This window comes from Myotis brandtii, unplaced genomic scaffold (genome assembly GCF_000412655.1).
Source record: "Myotis brandtii unplaced genomic scaffold, ASM41265v1 scaffold8, whole genome shotgun sequence".
Taxonomy (NCBI): Eukaryota; Metazoa; Chordata; class Mammalia; order Chiroptera; family Vespertilionidae; genus Myotis; species Myotis brandtii.
This window is the reverse complement of record NW_005371219.1, coordinates 13,131,065-13,149,634: the sequence shown is the minus strand read 5'-3', so window position 1 is coordinate 13,149,634 and position 18,570 is coordinate 13,131,065. Positions and strand designations below refer to the sequence as shown.

Here is an 18,570-nt window from a genome sequence, read left to right as displayed (position 1 = left end):
CCACTCAGAACATTATACAGGCCTAATTCTTCAAAGTCCTGCCTGGTAACACACACTCCAGACTCCTAACTTCCTTACCTACTTGGTTCTGACTTAGCCTCGCCAGGGGCACAGCCTCTGATTATCTTCCCCTAAACCCCCTCATCTCATATTTTCTCCCTGCTCAATGCCAGGGAGACAGAACTATTTGCACTTCCCCAAGCTTGCCATGCTGTCACCAGTGCCTCTGCACAGGAAGTTAGCTCTGCCTGACATGTTTTTCTTTTCCTCCAAGAGTCAAGCCTCCCTCTTAGCCTGTTTAACTCATGGTCCTTTAAAATATCATCTAAAACATTAATTTACTAGACAGTTGTCCCTGCCTCTGCATTGCCCTCATGGTAGTACTTACCACAGTACATTGCAACTCATGGTTTCATGTCTGTCTGCCCCCTTTAACTGTGAGGTCGCTATCATCCTGGATTCCATGGTGTTCTCTGTACTTAGAATAGGGTCAGTTACATAGTAGATGCTTAATAAATTATTATCATAAATTGAATAAATATGTAAGATCAAGATTTGTGAATACCAAGGCAGGTAGCCTAACAATATTTTTGACTTACTTTAGTCAGATTTAGAGTTCATCTGCTGCACTGAAGTAAGTTCATTGTGTCTCTGGTACCCACAACTATACCAACTTACAAGTGGATCCTAATGTTTTGTTTTATGTGTGACTTTTCCCCTCAGTCTCCTGTTGGAATTAAAGTCTGGTTGCTTTTGAATTACAACTAATTTGATGGGGTTCTAACTTCCAGCTTAATTATTTCTGCTGTTCTCTGATCTCTACTTCTGTGCTTCCTGCTGGCTGAGTCTTTCTTTCCTCAGTGGGTAGTTGGCCTAGGATCTGGAGAGCCTGAATGACCAGTACATGGAGATTGCACAGCTCTGCTGCTACTAAACTGCTTAGCCCTACTCCTCACATACCCTGTGACACACCCAAGACAAACATAAGATCAAACTTTATGATTTGGAATTAGGCTTCAAATTGGGATGAAGGTCTGTCCTACTATTGCATTACCCAGCCATGCTGCTTTCAACTTACACTTCGCTCCTCTCCTGCCCACCCAGAGTGTCAGTATGTCTCATGTCTGAGGCCTCTGTACCAAGCTTCTGACCTTGATTCTGCCACTGCTCCCACCTTCTGAAACCATTCTGCATGTCCAACCCATGCCCCTACCTACCTCTTCTCTGAAATCTCTCTCAGCTCTTCTTTGTTGACAACTTCATGTTTTTATTGCAGTTTTAAATTTTATCAAGAAGTTGAAATAGCACAGGACACATCTATGGGTATTAAATGCCCTAATGTTACTAACTTTGTTGAATATATGAAAATTATAGCTAAGGAATGTCGGATGACAAAATCAGTGATTCTTACTCTCAGTTCTAGAAGTTAACAGTTTTAGGAGGCTACTGACTTTAAGATAATTATTTAAGGTCCATTCCTTCCCCTAACTCTCACGTTCATAGGTTTCCTTCAGTTGTCTAAGAAGGTTTAAACACATTTTCCATTCAGCAAAATTGCGACGAGCATTTTAGATCTAGGCACATGGACTACAGAGTCTCTGTTCTGCCCAGAAAGTCTGGTACATGAATTCTTAGTGGAGTAAGAGATTTTTGCAGGAACTTATCCCACCTATCATGAAAATGGCTAAATGCTCCTCATAAGGAAGATTATTACCTAGATATTTTGTCAGGTTTGGCAAAAAGAAACCAATTAGCCCAACCTAAATGTACTCATTTTTACCACCTAGTCTTTAAAATAATTGCTTATAAGAAAAAATAGCTGTATCAATGAATACAAATTCCAGCTCTGCCATTTATTATTAGATTTAAACTACTTTCAATTGGCTCAAATCCCTGTGCCTCATTTTCTTGTCTATAAAAATTGTCTCAGAACTTTTGTTAAAAATTAGTAAAACACAATTTTTTTACTTTGTATGTGATCATAAATGTTAACAAATATTTTAAAAATCTTTTGAGTTGCAAAAATGAAAAGAAACAATTATCAGCTTGTTTTTTACTTTCTTTTTTATGTTTAGAATAAATATCAAATTATCAAAAGGCAACATTCAATTAAGAGATGGCAAGATAGCATCATGTTAATAAGGAACAGGAGCAAAGGACAATGTATAAATATCTAAAATATGTGTGTTTGGAGGTGAGGTGCTAATTAGACTATGTATTCAGCAGTTCTACATGGAATGACAATTAAGGGCTACTTAATATCAGTCATGATAGAGACTATGCAGTGCATTAGCTTATTGTTTGAGAAGGACTTAATAGAGAAGGACTCCTCTTTCATCTGACAGTTATCCCGGCCAATGGAGCTCAGTGGTTGAGCATCGACCTATGAACCAGGAGGTCATGGTTTGTCAGGGCACATGCCCAGGTTCCATCACCAGTAGGGGGCATGCAAGAGGCAGCTGAATAATTACTCTCGTCATTGATGTTTCTATCTCTCCCTCTCCCTCCCTCTCTATAATCAATAAAAATATATATTTTTAAAAAGGCAGAAAATTTTAGTTGACTTATGGAAAAGTGGGATGAATTTGAAGAGCAATAGAAATGACAAATTATAATCAGAAAGGAAACAGAGAAAAAGATCAAGATAATAAAATTGAAAAAAAGTTTAACCTCTAAAAATATTTTGGAATAGAAAATTAATATAAGATTTATGATTAACTATATGAGCAAATTTTTTTATTTGTATGACAAATACATATCAAATAGAATAGTTTTACTGCCTAAACTCAGGGGTAGACAAAATTTAAACTTCAGCACGCGTCAATGGACTCTATATGTGCCATTGTCACTGTTGGGGGTTGGAGTTAAGTACTTTGGGCATACCTTGAAATTAAGTTTCCCTCTGAGAGTTAAAACTTTGAAGTCAATACAATACATAATGAATCAGAATGAAAAGTTGTAAAGCTATCTTAAAGGACAGAATGCCTCCCAGGTAAGCAGGATTTGATTATCTCTCATTTCAGGGTACTAACATACTGAAAGAAAGAATGTGTCCATTGGAAAAAGGATTGATTAGACACTTGAGTTTCTTAAAAAGAGACTTACACAAGAAAACACAGATGACACATCAAAAAAGTGTTCATGGGAAATAAATTCTTAGCTGATTTACTACCAATAAGACTAGGCTTATTGAATTCTGGATGCAAAGATTGAGTACTGAATTTGGAGAAAGACTTCCGGGATTTGAATCTGGCTTTGGGTCTTTGAACATAACCCAGACAACAGTGCCTTCACCTCATCTGCAAATAGGGGCAGACAATAGTATCTCTTTATAGAGTTCTTAAGGCTGAACCTCAAACCCTCAGTAAATGCTTTCTATAATTATTTTATTCATTGGGCCAACTCCCTTTGTTCTGATTCCAAATTAATATTAATCAACCTTCAGATTACAATATGCTTTCTCATGTAATTTGAGAATGCAGTGGCCATGCAATCAAGTATCACCATGCTTGTGACAGATATATATGTCGTTATAAATGAATAGATTGGATTTTTAGTGTTATATGTCACTCTAGTGATCTTGATTAATGTAAGTCTATTAAGTTAGCAATGTGACATAGGTTTCAGAACAACCCAAAGGTCTTTCAAACTAAAGTGAAAATTCAAAAATTCCACATGCATTTCCTCAGTTAAGGTGCAATTAAATTCAATGACACTTCTTCATTACAAGAAATTCTGTTTCCAGAAACATAAATGATAGAAAATAAATACAGATATGTGGTAGGCCATTAGGATGAGGGAGAGTGTAGAGAGAATGCCTTCTGCTCTTCTCTCACTTAGGCTAATAGAGGCTTAAATACAAGACAGCCTCCCTTTTAGTAATATCTTGCACTATTTTACTACCCCAAAATCCATCCTTACAAATGCCGTCAAAGTGATCTTTGAACAACAACAACAACAACAAAAATCTGTAGATAGCAATCTTCTTAATTTCTTCAGTGATTCCATAGTGGGCAGGGGTAGTACACCTAAATCCCCCAACTTCCCAGCTTTCTCACCCACAGAAGTGGGGCCCAGGCAGTGATGATTATACCTTAAAGTAAGTATTTGCTCCTGACTACAGGTGATTAGACTAAGGTCTACACAGTCGGTGTGAACCCTTTCTCTCCAGAAATTTGTAATTGGGACCAAGAAAGGTTAACTGGGCTCTGCCAGCTGCTAGACTTATAAGAAGCACACTTGGAGTGAATTTGAAGGATGGCCATGTCTCCTGTATGAACTGTGTGGCAGAGAAAGCTGGTCTTGTTAGAAAGAAAAGACTAAAGCAGGCATGCAAAAAAGGAACAGAGGCATAAAAAGGGGTTATTTTCAGAGCCTGTTTCTACTTGTTTCTGTTTCTCAGGAATGACTGAAATCCCATACTTGGGTTTCATGAAACTGCCTGAAATGTTCTAATCTACTCTCCTTTTGTGCTTTAGCCAGCCTGGATTGTTTTTGTCTAAAATACTTGCAACTACGAAGTTCCTTCTCATAGAAAGTACAAGTTGATATGATGTCCTTCACAATTGGCTGTTGCCTCATACTGGTCCAGATTCACCTCCCACTATGTCCAGCTTATACTTGGAGTTCCAGCACTACCAACCAAAGAACTCACAGGTCTTTGTGAGCTTTCCATACTCTCATATCATCATATCTTGCACATGCAGTTTCTTCTTCCTCCAATACCTGTCCATCCATTTCCACTTGCCACATGGTTGCCCATCTTGGGCATCCTATCCCTACCACTTCCATTACACTTTAGAGACACTCACATCATTGCTCCGAATTCATTGTAGAGAAATGATTTACAGGTCTCTCTTCCCACTATCCTTTAATCTCAAAATAGCAGATACCTTTTATATTATTGGATTTCATTTTTACATTCCGAATTCAAAGCACATAGTATCTGCTGTTGTGAATTCCTGATATATTCACATTTTTAAACCTTTTATGAGATAGGATACATGTTTAAAGAGCACAATTGCTGAAGGCATTGGGAGCTAATGGTATTCTTTTCTGGGACAAAAATATAAAATCTGAGCTCCTTAAGAGTCACATTCTACTTGGTATTTATACCAGCACATAGTAGTTCTGGCAATTATTGTTAGTCATGGGCCCACCATGTAAGCTTCTTAAGCTGTTTCAACAGTGTCTACTTTAAATTATATTTGATGCATTAAATGGTAGGATAAAACAGGCAACAGCAGCATCCTGGGACAGAGCCAGAAAAGGAGCTATGAAGGATGATTTGCCACTTGACAACTGCACTGACCTGGACACAAGTGAGGATTTAGCAACAGCAGGTACCTAATCAGCTACTGTCTGGGAGCTGACTCTGGGTTATCACAGGCTGAGAGGGCAGTTAGAGTGACAGAAGGACAGGGGCTCATCTGAGCAGAATTGTCTCCAGGCAAAGGAACCTGCTATGTGGCCTTCAGAATTGGACAACGAGTCTTGCTGGGGGCGGGTAGCATTGCCAGGACAGCAGGGGATAACATATCTAAGATGCAGGATGAAGAAGCTGTGAAGTGAGAGGAGGACTGAACAGAATCCCTGGTTTGCCCAGAATGTTCCTGGGGAATGCTCATCCTGGTCTGATTACTACACACTTAGATCACTTACATCTCTTACTTAGACTCTCTCTCAAAAGGGCCCCAGTTTGGTGAAAAATAATAAAATAATTTTAATTTTAAACAACTATTGAACCGCAATATTACCAAACTCTGATCACAAACCAAAGTGCAGCTATCCTGTTTAGAAAGTTTCTAGGATGCTGCCATGATGTATGTCTGGGCTGTGTTTGTGTGTTTGCCCAGAATCCCTCTGAGGAAATCTTCATCTCTCTGGTTCAGGCAAGGCTCACTCCTCCCCCTCCCCCCACAGATGCATCCAATGTCAACCCTTTTCATACCAGATAACCCCAATCTGGGTCACACAGGGTCCTTCTTAGGATTTTGACAGCAATTTCAAAGAAAATATCTCTTTAAGGGTATGAGATTCTGTTGATTATCTGTGCCATGGGATAAATGAAGGGGACACAGAGGAAGAGAGAACTGAGCAACAAAGAATTCCTGCCTGTAAGCATGTCTGGAGTTTGTTCTCAGTTATGGGAGGCAGCGAGTTCCCTTTTTGCTCAGTGTAGTGTGAATTGGGTCTGCGCATCTCACCAAAAGAGTTCTGACGATATAGCTGTCTTCTCATTAAACTGTCCAGCCTGTTACCTGCTCTATCTGATTATGCCAGGCATAGGCCTACATTCTGCTGCTGTACAAAACGGACAAATTAAAATTAGATGATAGGATGGATCTAGAGCTGGGTCAGCCTAGGGCAAAGCCACTAATCGTGCCTATGGTGCCCCCACTGAGCACAACCCAACGCTACCTGGGCTGGAAATCAGTCAGTATGTCCTTATACACTCATGAATTGGATGCATCAAATTTTCATAGCAGTAAGGAAAGAAGAATTAAAATTTAACACTAAGTCTTTTGGCTTCTCACAAACTGAAGCATTCTGGATAGAATTGATGTTGGTACTTACTGAACTTAGACCCCAAGGCCTTAGAGGCCAAAGGATCTTAGCCTTAGCACAGTGAAAAGCCCTGTTTATGTTTTAATAATGGCATAATTGCTTTTCCTCATGGCAGTGAGAGAAGAAACAGGGAAATCCTATTTTGGTATTGACTTTAGGAGTAATACTCATGCGGGCAGCCCCTGCTTTGCAGGGAACACCAATGCACTCCATGTAACAATTCAGCCTGGGGAAAGCTGTGACCAATTAGGAGCCTCGTGGGGTAGCGTGGAGCTGGCCTTGCATTCAACTCAAGCTAGTCTTGGACCGAGCCTCAAGCCCAAGGTAGCAATTTTGGCATTCTCTGTCCATTTCTTTCTCATTATTCCTGTTGCTTCTCCTGTTCTGAAGTTGAGACCTCTGGATATAGCCCTGAGACCTTGCCTGGTAGGATTGCATTCTGCTGCCTGTACAACTTTCTTTAGATGGAATGATTATCTGGAAGTATTTGGCCTAGAAAATCACAAGCCACTGTTTTAATGTACATTATACATTGGAATTCTTTGTGTATTGAGTCAAGCCAAAGGACAACATATTTCCATGGCCACTGACTATAGTTCCGTTCATTTGCTCCCATAGTGTTATGCCTGTACTAAAATTGTTCTTCATGCTCCTGCATTCTTCATTCCCACTTTTCTATCATAAAATGGTAGACACTGTACTTACCAAACTTATGAAATAGCCCTCTAGTAATTGAGCTACTACCAGATGTACCCGAATATACAAATATATAAGGGCAATGTTACTTAGGAGACTTTAATCTATTTGAGAGGTCAAAGTAGCTCAATTTAGTGTGTTAGAAGTAGTAGAGTAGGTAGCTTTTTTATTTATTTTGAAGAAAGATCCAATAGGATTTTATAATCCATTGGATGGAAGGTGTGCTAGAAAGAGAAGAATCAAATATGTCACTAGGTTTCAGGCCTGAGTACTTGGAATGATAAGAGTTGCCATTGTCCTACTTGAGAAAACTGAGGGAGGAGATATTTCACAGGATGGAGAGATGAAGGGCCAAGTATGGAATGTAGTATCTACTATAAATCAGAGTTGACATGTTGCATTAGTTAGGTGTCTTTAAGGACACCTTCACTTCTGACACCAATTGCAAATTCAAGGGTATTCAAGATCACCAGCAAGTTTGATAATTCACTAGAACAACTCACAGAATGATTGACTGCTATTATACTGTTGTGATTTATAACAAGAAAAGGATACAGATTAAGATCAGCCAAGAGAAAAGACACACGGGGCAAAGCTCACGGGAGTCCACACTCAGGGGTTCCAGTGTCCTCTCCCCGTGGATTTGTGAACAGTGCTAACTATTGCCAGCAACACTAAGGGACAATATGCATGGAATGTTACCAACAAGAAAGCCCACCTGAGTCTTGGTGCCCAGAGTTTTTACTGGTGCTTAATCATGCAGACATGGCTGAGCACTGGCCTGGCTGACCCTCCAGAGATCGATAACCTCACAACTCAAACACCTACTACAAGTCACATTGTTAGACCACCCTGTATAACACAAGGGCCCCAGATAACAAAGACGCTCTTGTCAGGCAGGACATTCCAAGGACTTAGACATTACCTCCCAAGAGCCTCTAGCAAAGGCCAGACTTCTTTGGGGAGTTCCGTTCATTTGCTCCCATAGTGTTATGCCTGTACTAAAATTGTTCTTCATGCTCCTGCATTCTTCATTCCCACTTTTCTATCATAAAATGGTAGACACTGTACTTACCAAACTTATGAAATAGCCCTCTAGTAATTGAGCTACTACCAGATGTACCCGAATATACAAATATATAAGGGCAATGTTACTTAGGAGACTTTAATCTATTTGAGAGGTCAAAGTAGCTCAATTTAGTGTGTTAGAAGTAGTAGAGTAGGTAGCTTTTTTATTTATTTTGAAGAAAGATCCAATAGGATTTTATAATCCATTGGACACAGGCCTGCAATCTCTGGGGTCCAAGAGAGAAGTAAATACCATAAACTCGTGAAAAAGATTAATCTGTGCCAGGCACAGTATCAAGTGATTCAAATGATTATTAGCTCATTTGATTTTTTTTGCTAGAAAGAGAAGAATCAAATATGTCACTAGGTTTCAGGCCTGAGTACTTGGAATGATAAGAGTTGCCATTGTCCTACTTGAGAAAACTGAGGGAGGAGATATTTCACAGGATGGAGAGATGAAGGGCCAAGTATGGAATGTAGTATCTACTATAAATCAGAGTTGACATGTTGCATTAGTTAGGTGTCTTTAAGGACACCTTCACTTCTGACACCAATTGCAAATTCAAGGGTATTGAAGATCACCTGCAAGTTTGATAATTCACTAGAACAACTCACAGAATGATTGACTGCTGTTATACTGTTGTGATTTATAACAAGAAAAGGATACAGATTAAGATCAGCCAAGAGAAAAGACACACGGGGCAAAGCTCACGGGAGTCCACACTCAGGGGTTCCAGTGTCCTCTCCCCGTGGATTTGTGAACAGTGCTAACTATTGCCAGCAACACTAAGGGACAATATGCATGGAATGTTACCAACAAGAAAGCCCACCTGAGTCTTGATGTCCAGAGTTTTTACTGGTGCTTAATCATGCAGACATGGCTGAGCACTGGCCTGGCTGACCCTCCAGAGATCGATAACCTCACAACTCAAACACCTACTACAAGTCACATTGTTAGACCATCCTGTATAACACAAGGGCCCCAGATAGCAAAGACGTTCTTGTCAGGCAGGACATTCCAAGGACTTAGAAATTACCTCCCAGGAGCCTCTAGCAAAGGCCAGACTTCTTTGGGGGTAAGGCTAATTCATTACTGCACAGTTGTGAAATAGGAGAGTGCATTTAAGAGTCCAGATTTCAGGGGAGTGTTCTGGCAATAGATAGAAATTTGGTAGTCATCAGCATATAGATAGAGTATTAATTAGGTTCCAAACAGGAAACAGAACTGATTTAGATACTTGAAATGGAGAGATTTTGATAGAGACCACTCACAAGACTGCAGACAGGATTTGGGGAGCAAACAGGGCCTATTGGAGCACACACAGGCCTGCAATCTCTGGGGTCCAAGAGAGAAGTACATACCATAAACTCGTGAAAAGGATTAATCTGTTCCAGGCACAGTATCAAGTGATTCAAATGATTATTATCTCATTTGATTTTTTCCTATATGTTAATAAATATTATCACATTATTACATATGAGAAAACTAAAGTTTAAAAGATTTAAATACCTTTGTAGGCACTCGAGAGAAAGTTAATGAGGTGGGTGTGGGCTGCATGCCACTGTATGGTTCGGAAACTTCGCAGCATGCTGCAACACACAGTATTGACCTTTGGGTTTTAGCCTCTCTTCATGACTTACCTGCTAACGGTTACTCTGTAATTGCCTGTTGGTGACTCCCTCACCCAGGCCTTACTAAGAGGCATCTGTTTTGCTAGATCAGTTCTGTAGTATTTGTGATGTGGACTTGACAAATGTCAGCCAAGCAGAAATAACAAAAACATCATGGTCAGACTCTCCTACAGAGAAATGTCAACAAAAAGGTAAATTATATTTCCCAGGGAAATGGAAGCAGAGTAGTGTTTATGGGTGTGCATATGTGTGCGCATGTGTGTGTTTATGTGTATTATGTGTCAGAGTGAGTTTTCAGGATTTGAGGTTATTTGAAGACAGGAAAATATAGAATTGTAACGAGTCGCTTCAAACTATAAATTTGTACACTTGTAAAATATTTTCAGGAGACTGCATGTCAGAATTCCTCTTTGGACTTTACTTGTTTGAATGCATTATGGTTCAGGATTGAACCATTCAGGTCCTGGCTTTCATAGAGAGCAGGATGCCTAAAATGTATGGTTGGCATTGTATTATTTTTCATTTTGAAGTATAGAAATGCTTTTCTATCAATAAAAATATAATGGATAGGATTTGATGATACAAAAAATAAGCAGGAGATTTTAATATAGGGATGACCTTTACATGATGCTATCATGCCTAGCCCACTACCCCAGGTACAATCCCTATTAAAACATGCCCCTGAACACAGAATTAGTATGAAAATCATTCTCAACACAATGTTCTTCACATCCACATGCTGAGATTGCAATTGAAACTCATTTGCTATTTAGATTTCAATATATCAAGCTAAAGTACTTTTATTTTTACACTAGAGGCCTGGTGCACAAAATTCGTCCACTGGGGAAGGGGTTGTCCCTCAGCTCAGCCTGTACCGTCTCCAATCTGGAACATCCCTCTCACAATCTGGGACTGCTGGCTCCCAACTCCTCGCCTGCCTGCCTGCCTGATTGCCCCTAACCGCTTCTGCCTGCCAGCCTGATCACCCCCAAACCACTCCCCTGCCAGCCTAATTGACGTCTTACTGCTCCCCTGCTGGCCCGGTCACCTCCAACTGCCCTCCCCTGCCAGCCTGGTTGCCCCTAACTGCCCTCCCCTGTAGGCCTGATCCCCCCCCCACCAACTGCTCTCCCCTGCAGGTCTGGTTGCCCCCAGCTGCCCTTTCCTGCTGGCATGGTCACCCCTAACTGCCCTCCCCTGCTGGCCTGATCGCCCACAACTGCCCTCCCCTGACAGCCCTCTTGTGGCTGTGGGCGCCGCCTTCTTTGAGGGTGTGGCAGTCAATTACCATATTCCCTCCTTATTGGCTGTGGGTGCTGCCATCTTTGAGGGCAGGGCAGTCAATTAGCATATTCCCTTATTTGTTCTGGGCATCGCCATCTTTGCGACAGCGTGAGGGTCAATTAGCATAGTTCCTCTTATTAGATAGGATATTTTGATTTTTGAATTTCTTAGGCTCTAGCATACTTTAAAAATACAGCAAATCTCAGAAAGAGAGGAGCCAATCCCTGTCTAGAAGGTTACTGTTAGGATTTGAAGGTTTTTTCAGGAGATCAGCCCTCTAATTTTACTTCATATCACTAGCTTTCTCTCTTCGAACAAGATGAAACAGCTTTGGAAGCTTCATCTTTCCTTCCTCTTCTCCCTTCTTTTCCTAGCCCCCAGTGTTCTTTATTTTCTATTTCCCCAGTACTGAAGAACAAATTCACCTAACCCCAGAGGAGGAGGGCTCACAGAAATTTGGAGACAAACATTTTTGTAGTGCCAATCTACCTCTCCTGTCAAAACCACTTAAAATTTTTAAAAATTATGATTAGCTTTCTTCTCTATATTTAGAGCATTACCAAACATTACAAAATCCATACCTGGTCTACATATTCTATCAAATTTTCTTTAAAACATTCTGTAGTACAAATAAAACATCCTAATAAAAATAACTCAAAACGTTATTCTTTGGCCTCTCAATGAATGATCCTTTCTCAACTAAAAAAAAAAAAAGTGTGTGTGTGTGTGATGAACCATTGAATGTAGATGAGTCATTTTTGTATCGTTTATTATACAGTGCACTTTTGGGGGAAGTCTGGCCTGCACAGAGACCACATTTGCTGAAATGATAAATAAGGCTGTTGAGTAAGCCAGGTGGCAAAGCTCTAGTTTGTGGGCTGCCCAAATCAATACCTGGGGATGGGAGGAGACATGGGACTCCCTTCCTGGGGCCTGGAGAGGCTGGGTCTGTGGAGAGGTTGTGTGATTGATCTTTTTGGAAGGCAGCGCCAGCTGGAGTGTGCACAAATGGCTCCTTCTGGAGTCTCCTTAAAAGCTAAATTGATGGCAACTTTTGAAAAGAGCAGCTCAGACCTCTGTTCCCTATAAGCACAAGATAAACCTTGATTTCAGCTATTGTAAAATAACTGAAAGTGGAAAGAGGTTAGAAAAATATACTATCTGTGAAGGAATTAGAGGCAGTAGAATGTTACTCATCTTCCAAAATAAAGTGATAATTGCAATGCGCAGCTCTTCTTTGTTAGAAGCTTTTCAGAAACCCATCTGTGCAGATTGTTTCTTTTTTATTACCATTACATCAACTAATTGCATTAGGGAAAAGTGGGCATTTTAATTAAAAGGCTGTTTTAAGGAGTTATAATTCTACTCTTTCATTAAATAACCTAACCAGGTGCCAAATTGGCTAAACTATTTTTCTGAAAATTGTTCTTCGGAAATTATTTGTTTTAGCCACATTTTCAATAAAATAGGCTTTTCTCTTTTATTTCATCTCAGAGATGGGTCCCTTTATTTCTCCATTTTGACCAAAGGCCCCATAGGACAGGACTACATGTAAACCATTTAAATACTTTGAGAGGCTCACTTTTTTTTTCCCCTAAAAAGGGGGAAAACTGTTTTGTTTTTTTTACAAAGCATGCATATTCAGTTCTATATGATGATGAATTTGATTAGGGTGATCTTTTCAGGAATTATTATTTTTAAAACATTGTTTGTTGTAGGAGGATATTAGGGGAGGTAGGAAGATCGACAGAGATCTGCAGAGGAAAATACATAGCCAGTATTGTAATTAGAATATATTCCTTTCGTTTACGCCCATTTTACTACGGAGAAAACACCATCCACATACAGGATGCCATCCAATTACTTATATAAAATAGGTAGGTAAGCATCTGTTCTTTGGATGTTTTGAATGCATCTTCCATTTTGTCACTCCTCTTATTCTTCCAAAGTGTTCTAAATAACAGGTTTGGGACAGACATTTGTATCTAAATGTCAGATAATGAGGAAGACAAAGAACCTAGAAAGAAAATATAGATTAAAAAAGAAGCTACACCCCAGGGCACATCAACAAATGCTTAGAAGCCAAGAGAGATAGAAGTGCTTAGACTTCTGAGTACAGGAGATGATGGAAAGCCGTAACTTAAAACTATGATGCTGCTCTTAGGATTCAAATAGGTGTCCAGATTTCTGCTCTCTGATGCTATTGAACCACTTTTATTCCAAAAACTGATTGTGAAAAACATTATAGGAACAACTTTTGTATTAAAAAATGCCAAAGTCAGACTTGATATCATGCAGTTGAGACTGAATACATAATATAACTTCAGTCATAGTGTTTATCAGTGAAACAGTGTCTGCCACATAGAAGACATGGAGTAGATCTATGTTGAATGAAGACATTTCACTTAAATTCTTAACTAGGAAATGGCAGTTCCTAGTAGCAACAGTTATTTTCTTAGATCTTCGATATTATTCCCCAGGGAAGCTGGCAAACTGAAATCTGTTACATTAATGCCAGCAGGGATGTATATGTGTGAAGAGAATAAGTAAACATTTATTGTTTTATGGCTCCAGGGACTATCCACATGAGTTCTTAAGAGACTTGAATATCCTTGGCAGTATTTATACTTAAGGCGAACTTCACAAATACTCTTTATGGATTTTATTCTTCATAAATTTTATGTTTTTGAGTTAGTTGAGCTTTTTCAACTTAAAACTGCTGGACTAATTTGTAACTATATAACCCCTTTCCTTTGGTAATAAGTTCATCTCTTAAAAATTTGATTAAAATATTGTTAGGTTTTCAGTCTAAATCAGTGTCAAATACCTTCTAAAACAGACTTAATAACTAGCACATTAAAAAAATAACTATATTCTTCCTATGTTAATAAAAATAACACCAATGACAACTGCCACTTATTGAGGATCTAATATATGCCAGTTTCTTTTTTTGGTGTTTTATATATTAATATGTAGATGGTTTTATTCTTTTACACAGATCATAGATTTTTGAACTGAGATTCAAATACAATACCCAGGCTATTTTTTGTTATGATAGGCCAACTCCCCTAAGTCTACATTTAACTTGCACAAAATCTTGTGAGGTAAATAAGCCAAGGGCAGCTTGCTCTTCTTTCTTCAGCTAAAGCTACTGATCAGGTATTGATCAGTCTGTGTTTATATAAATAATTTTGTTAGAATAATGAAAATTTACAGCTATGAACAATTTAGAGATAATCCAATCTAATAATTCTTAGACATTTTGGTTTTAGCACTTCACATTCTTAATATTTCATGATTATATCTGAAAGAACTTATGTGTTTTATATACTGATACCATATTCAAAATAAAAATCATAAATTTAAAATACGTATTGATTCATTTAATAATGGCAATAGTAAACCCATTATTTAATCACATAAATAGCATATTTTTAATGAAACATACCTATATTTTCCAGAGCAAACAAACAAAAAACAGTGAGAAGAGTGGCTTTGCTTTATATTATCATAAGTCTCTTTAATATTTGATTTAATGGGAGTTAGCTGGATTTTCATATCTGTTTTCTCATTCAATCTCTTGTAACATCATACATTTTGTAACCTCTAGTACACTCCACTTCACACATGAGTGAATGAGAGTAAAAAAGCCAAATAATCTCTTAGTTTTATTATGAAAACGTAAGGATGTAGGGGTCTGCGGACCACACTTTGAGAACTACTGATCTACCATGGAAACTAAAGTTTCCTCTGGACCTGGTCCTTTTATACATGCTTTGAAAGATTTTATAAGTCCAATGTTAAACTCTGCTACAATTAAGCAGGTGCTATATGTAGCAGATATTTATTTTTACCTTGGTACAGCTCAATTTTATGTATATACTAAATAATATAATCTGTACTCATTATATACATGTTAACTCTCTAGACTGAATTGTATTGTTTAAAGGGTACATGTAATATCAATTAATTATATACTATTTACTTTGCTATATTAATAAATATTTAAATTTATAAAACAAAATGAACTGATAATACTATACTTTGTAAATTATACCATCATTATTTGGAGAATTTTAAATGGCAAAATTGTAAAATAATCTACAATAGAGTAATTTTTATGGGATGCTATTTTAAAAGCAAAAGATAGTAGATAAGTTTCAGCTTGTATGTTTTTTAAATTGTATGTCTTATTTGTGGATGAAAATAATTGGTTAAGTTAATTTTATAGTTAACTATGTTGCACTATATTAAAGTGCACACAGCATAAATATATGAGAATCTATTATTTATTTTAAAACTTTTATAATTGGATTTTAGTCTTTAGATCTTATATATTTTAATAAACGATAGGTTTTTAGTTATAATGATATGTTCCAGGTTAGTTACTTACAAATCTTTTCCTTTATTATTATTGTCATATTAATATTTATGAAAATAGCTTTTCAGGGAAGATAGAAATGGAGAAATAAAAATATAGAAATAAAATGGAAAAAGAGGTAGGTGGATAAGAAGAAAGAGTAAAAAGAAGAGAAAAGGAAATTGCTAATTTGGTTCAAGCTTGAATATAATTGGCTGATCCTTTTTTCTTATCAAGCTCTTTTATATATTGTGTCTTTTGTATCAGTTCCTAAAGGGGTTTCATTACTTGAAGTTTATATAAAGGAATACAGTCAGTTATTTATCTTTGTTATTTTTAAGTGCATGACATTTCTATGACCTATTAAATATGCGTCTATTAGTTTGATTTATTTTTTAATGTAATCAAGAGCTACTGCTCTAGGAAAATGTTTGCTTTACCAATGTCTGTGGTTATATTAATTTCTGAATTTAATATTATACCTAGAAAGCAATATTAAAAAGTTTATTTCTTAAAGTAATTTAATTATGGTTCAGGCTACTTAGAGTCTATTTTATTAAGGAATATTATTTCACTTTTGAAAATACACCAAATTACTAAACCATTACTTGTAAACAACAAACAAAAAAAGAAGTAACCAAAGTTTCTAACAATAGAGAGTAATTACACAAATTACGTCCTCTATAAAACACTCTTAATGATGGACAAACTAGAATAATAGTCACTGACTTAAAACAGTGTATAAAACATTTTCACAAAACAACTATTAATATAAAACACAAAACAAATCAAACCTCTAAGTATATATTTGAAATTGCACAGGAAGTATATGGAATATTTATATTTCAAGCTATTAACAGTGAGTAGTATTGAGGTACAGAGGGAGACAATTTGACACCCTTCATTTACATATTTAAATGATTTATGTTAACTCATAGTCATTTATGTATTTCATAATTTGAAAAATACCTTATAGAATTTCAAAAATGATTATTTTAATGAAAATCATCTGGAATCTAGAGTTTTGAAATAGGAATTTTAATGGTCATACTACATTATGCACATATACATGGGCAAGAAAATCAGACATTGTGGTATGTTTTGTGATTCTATGGCCCACTCCAACTTTTCTCTAATATTCTTTTTATGTACCTTTTTCATTAAAGGTCTCATTCGTTTGCAAGAGCTCATCAAAGCTCCATCAAGGTACAATCTTCGACTTAAAATTCGTCAACTACCTGCTGATACAAAGGATGCAAAACCCTTACTAAAAGAAATGAAAAGAGGCAAGGAGTTCCATGTAATCTTTGACTGTAGCCATGAAATGGCAGCAGGCATTTTGAAACAGGTAATGTTTAAATTACTTAAACTATTAGTTTATTTTTAAATTTGCATTTAAAGTTTGGGCTTTGGTTTTCAAATCAAAGTATTATTGTTATACGGACAGTTTATTTTCTGTCCGTACACACAGAATATTTTCCTAGATGTAATTTTCTGATAAAAAGTCTGACAATTGCTTTTAATAAATTGTTTTGCAGGAAAAGTAATGTCAGGATTGATGATCTTCAAACAGATTGTAGTTCATAGGTTATTTTACATGGCTAAATACTGTTTTTTAATGTGAATATTGATTAATGACACAGATATTTCTGTTTTGTACTGAGATGAAGGAGAAACTAGGGGTCAATAGTTGAGCAGCTCAGCCATTAAAATCAACTGGTAGGAAAAGAAAAAAAGATTTGCTATTTAGCTGGTATCTACTGTGAGATGCCTTACACATTTGCTCATATTTAATCATCATCACAACCAAAAGGAAAATGGGCTATCTCTACTTTAAGACAAAGAGAATGAGTCTCAAAAAGATTAAGTAACTTGACCAATGTCAAACAGCAAGGAAATACCAGAAGGATGTGTATCCCACCCAGTGACATTAAGAAATAAAACTGAAAGGAATAATGAACAAACAAGAAAACAAACAATCAAAAACTCATAGACACAGACAACAGTATAGTGGTTACCAGAAGGAAGGGAGTGGGAGGATAGTAAAGGGGAAAGGGGGTTAAATGCATGGTGACACAAGATTTAACTTTGGGTGGTACACACACAATGCAATGTACAGATGATGTATTATAGAATTGTACACTTGCAATCTATATAATTTTATTAAGAGGACATTTAATAAAAAAGAAATATTCCTTCCAGAATAAGCATTGCTTACTTAAAAAGATAATACTAAATCAAATGAAATAATTTATAGCAGTAAGATCTCTTAATATTATTTCAGCACTATTCAGACCTAATAGCACCTTTGAAAACAGCAATTATTATTAGCTTACTAGAGGCCAGGTGCAAAAAAATTTGTGCCCTCGTGGGGGGGGGGCCCTCAGCCCGGCCTGTGCCCTCTCGCAATCTGGGACCCCTCGGGGAATGACCACTTGCTGGCTTAGGCCCGCTCCCCGGGAGCTTGGGCCTAAGCTGGCAATCAGACATCCCTCTGGCAGCCCTAGGGGGATGTCCACTTGCCAGCGGGGAGCAGGCCTAAGCTGGAGTCGGACATCCTTAGCGCTGCTGAGGAGGCAGGAGAGGCTCCCACCAACACCACTGTACTGGCAGCCATCAGCCTGGCTTGTGGCTGAGCAGAGCTCCCCCTGTGGGAGCACACTGACCACCAGGGGGCAGCTCCTGCATTGAGCATCTGCTCCCTGGTGGTCAGTGTGTGTCATAGTGACCACTCATTCCCATTCGTTCTGCTGTTAGGGTCAGTTTGCATATTACCCTTTTATTATATAGGATAGAGGCCTGGTGCATGGGTGGGGGCCAGTTGGTTTGCCCAGAAGGGTGTCCCGGATCAGGGTGGGGGTCCCGCTGGGGTGCCTGGCCAGCCTGGGTGAGGGGCTGATGGGTGTTTGCAGGCTGGTCACACCCCCTTCAGGGTGGGGGTCCCCACTGGGGTGCCTGGCCAG

The 18,570-nt window shown here is 38.0% G+C and overlaps 1 protein-coding gene across 6 annotated transcripts in view; it reads left to right on the top strand.

Annotated features, from left to right (window-relative positions):
- The window catches only part of GRIK2 (glutamate receptor, ionotropic, kainate 2), a 580,918-nt gene that overhangs the window by 237,382 nt on the left and 324,966 nt on the right, over positions 1–18,570 (top strand). For all 6 annotated transcript variants that reach the window (XM_005883802.2, XM_014531347.1, XM_014531350.1 and 3 more), the window contains one exon: positions 16,774–16,955. In XM_005883802.2, coding sequence (XP_005883864.1) covers positions 16,774–16,955 — 182 coding nt within the window. The remainder of the gene's footprint in view (positions 1–16,773; positions 16,956–18,570) is intronic.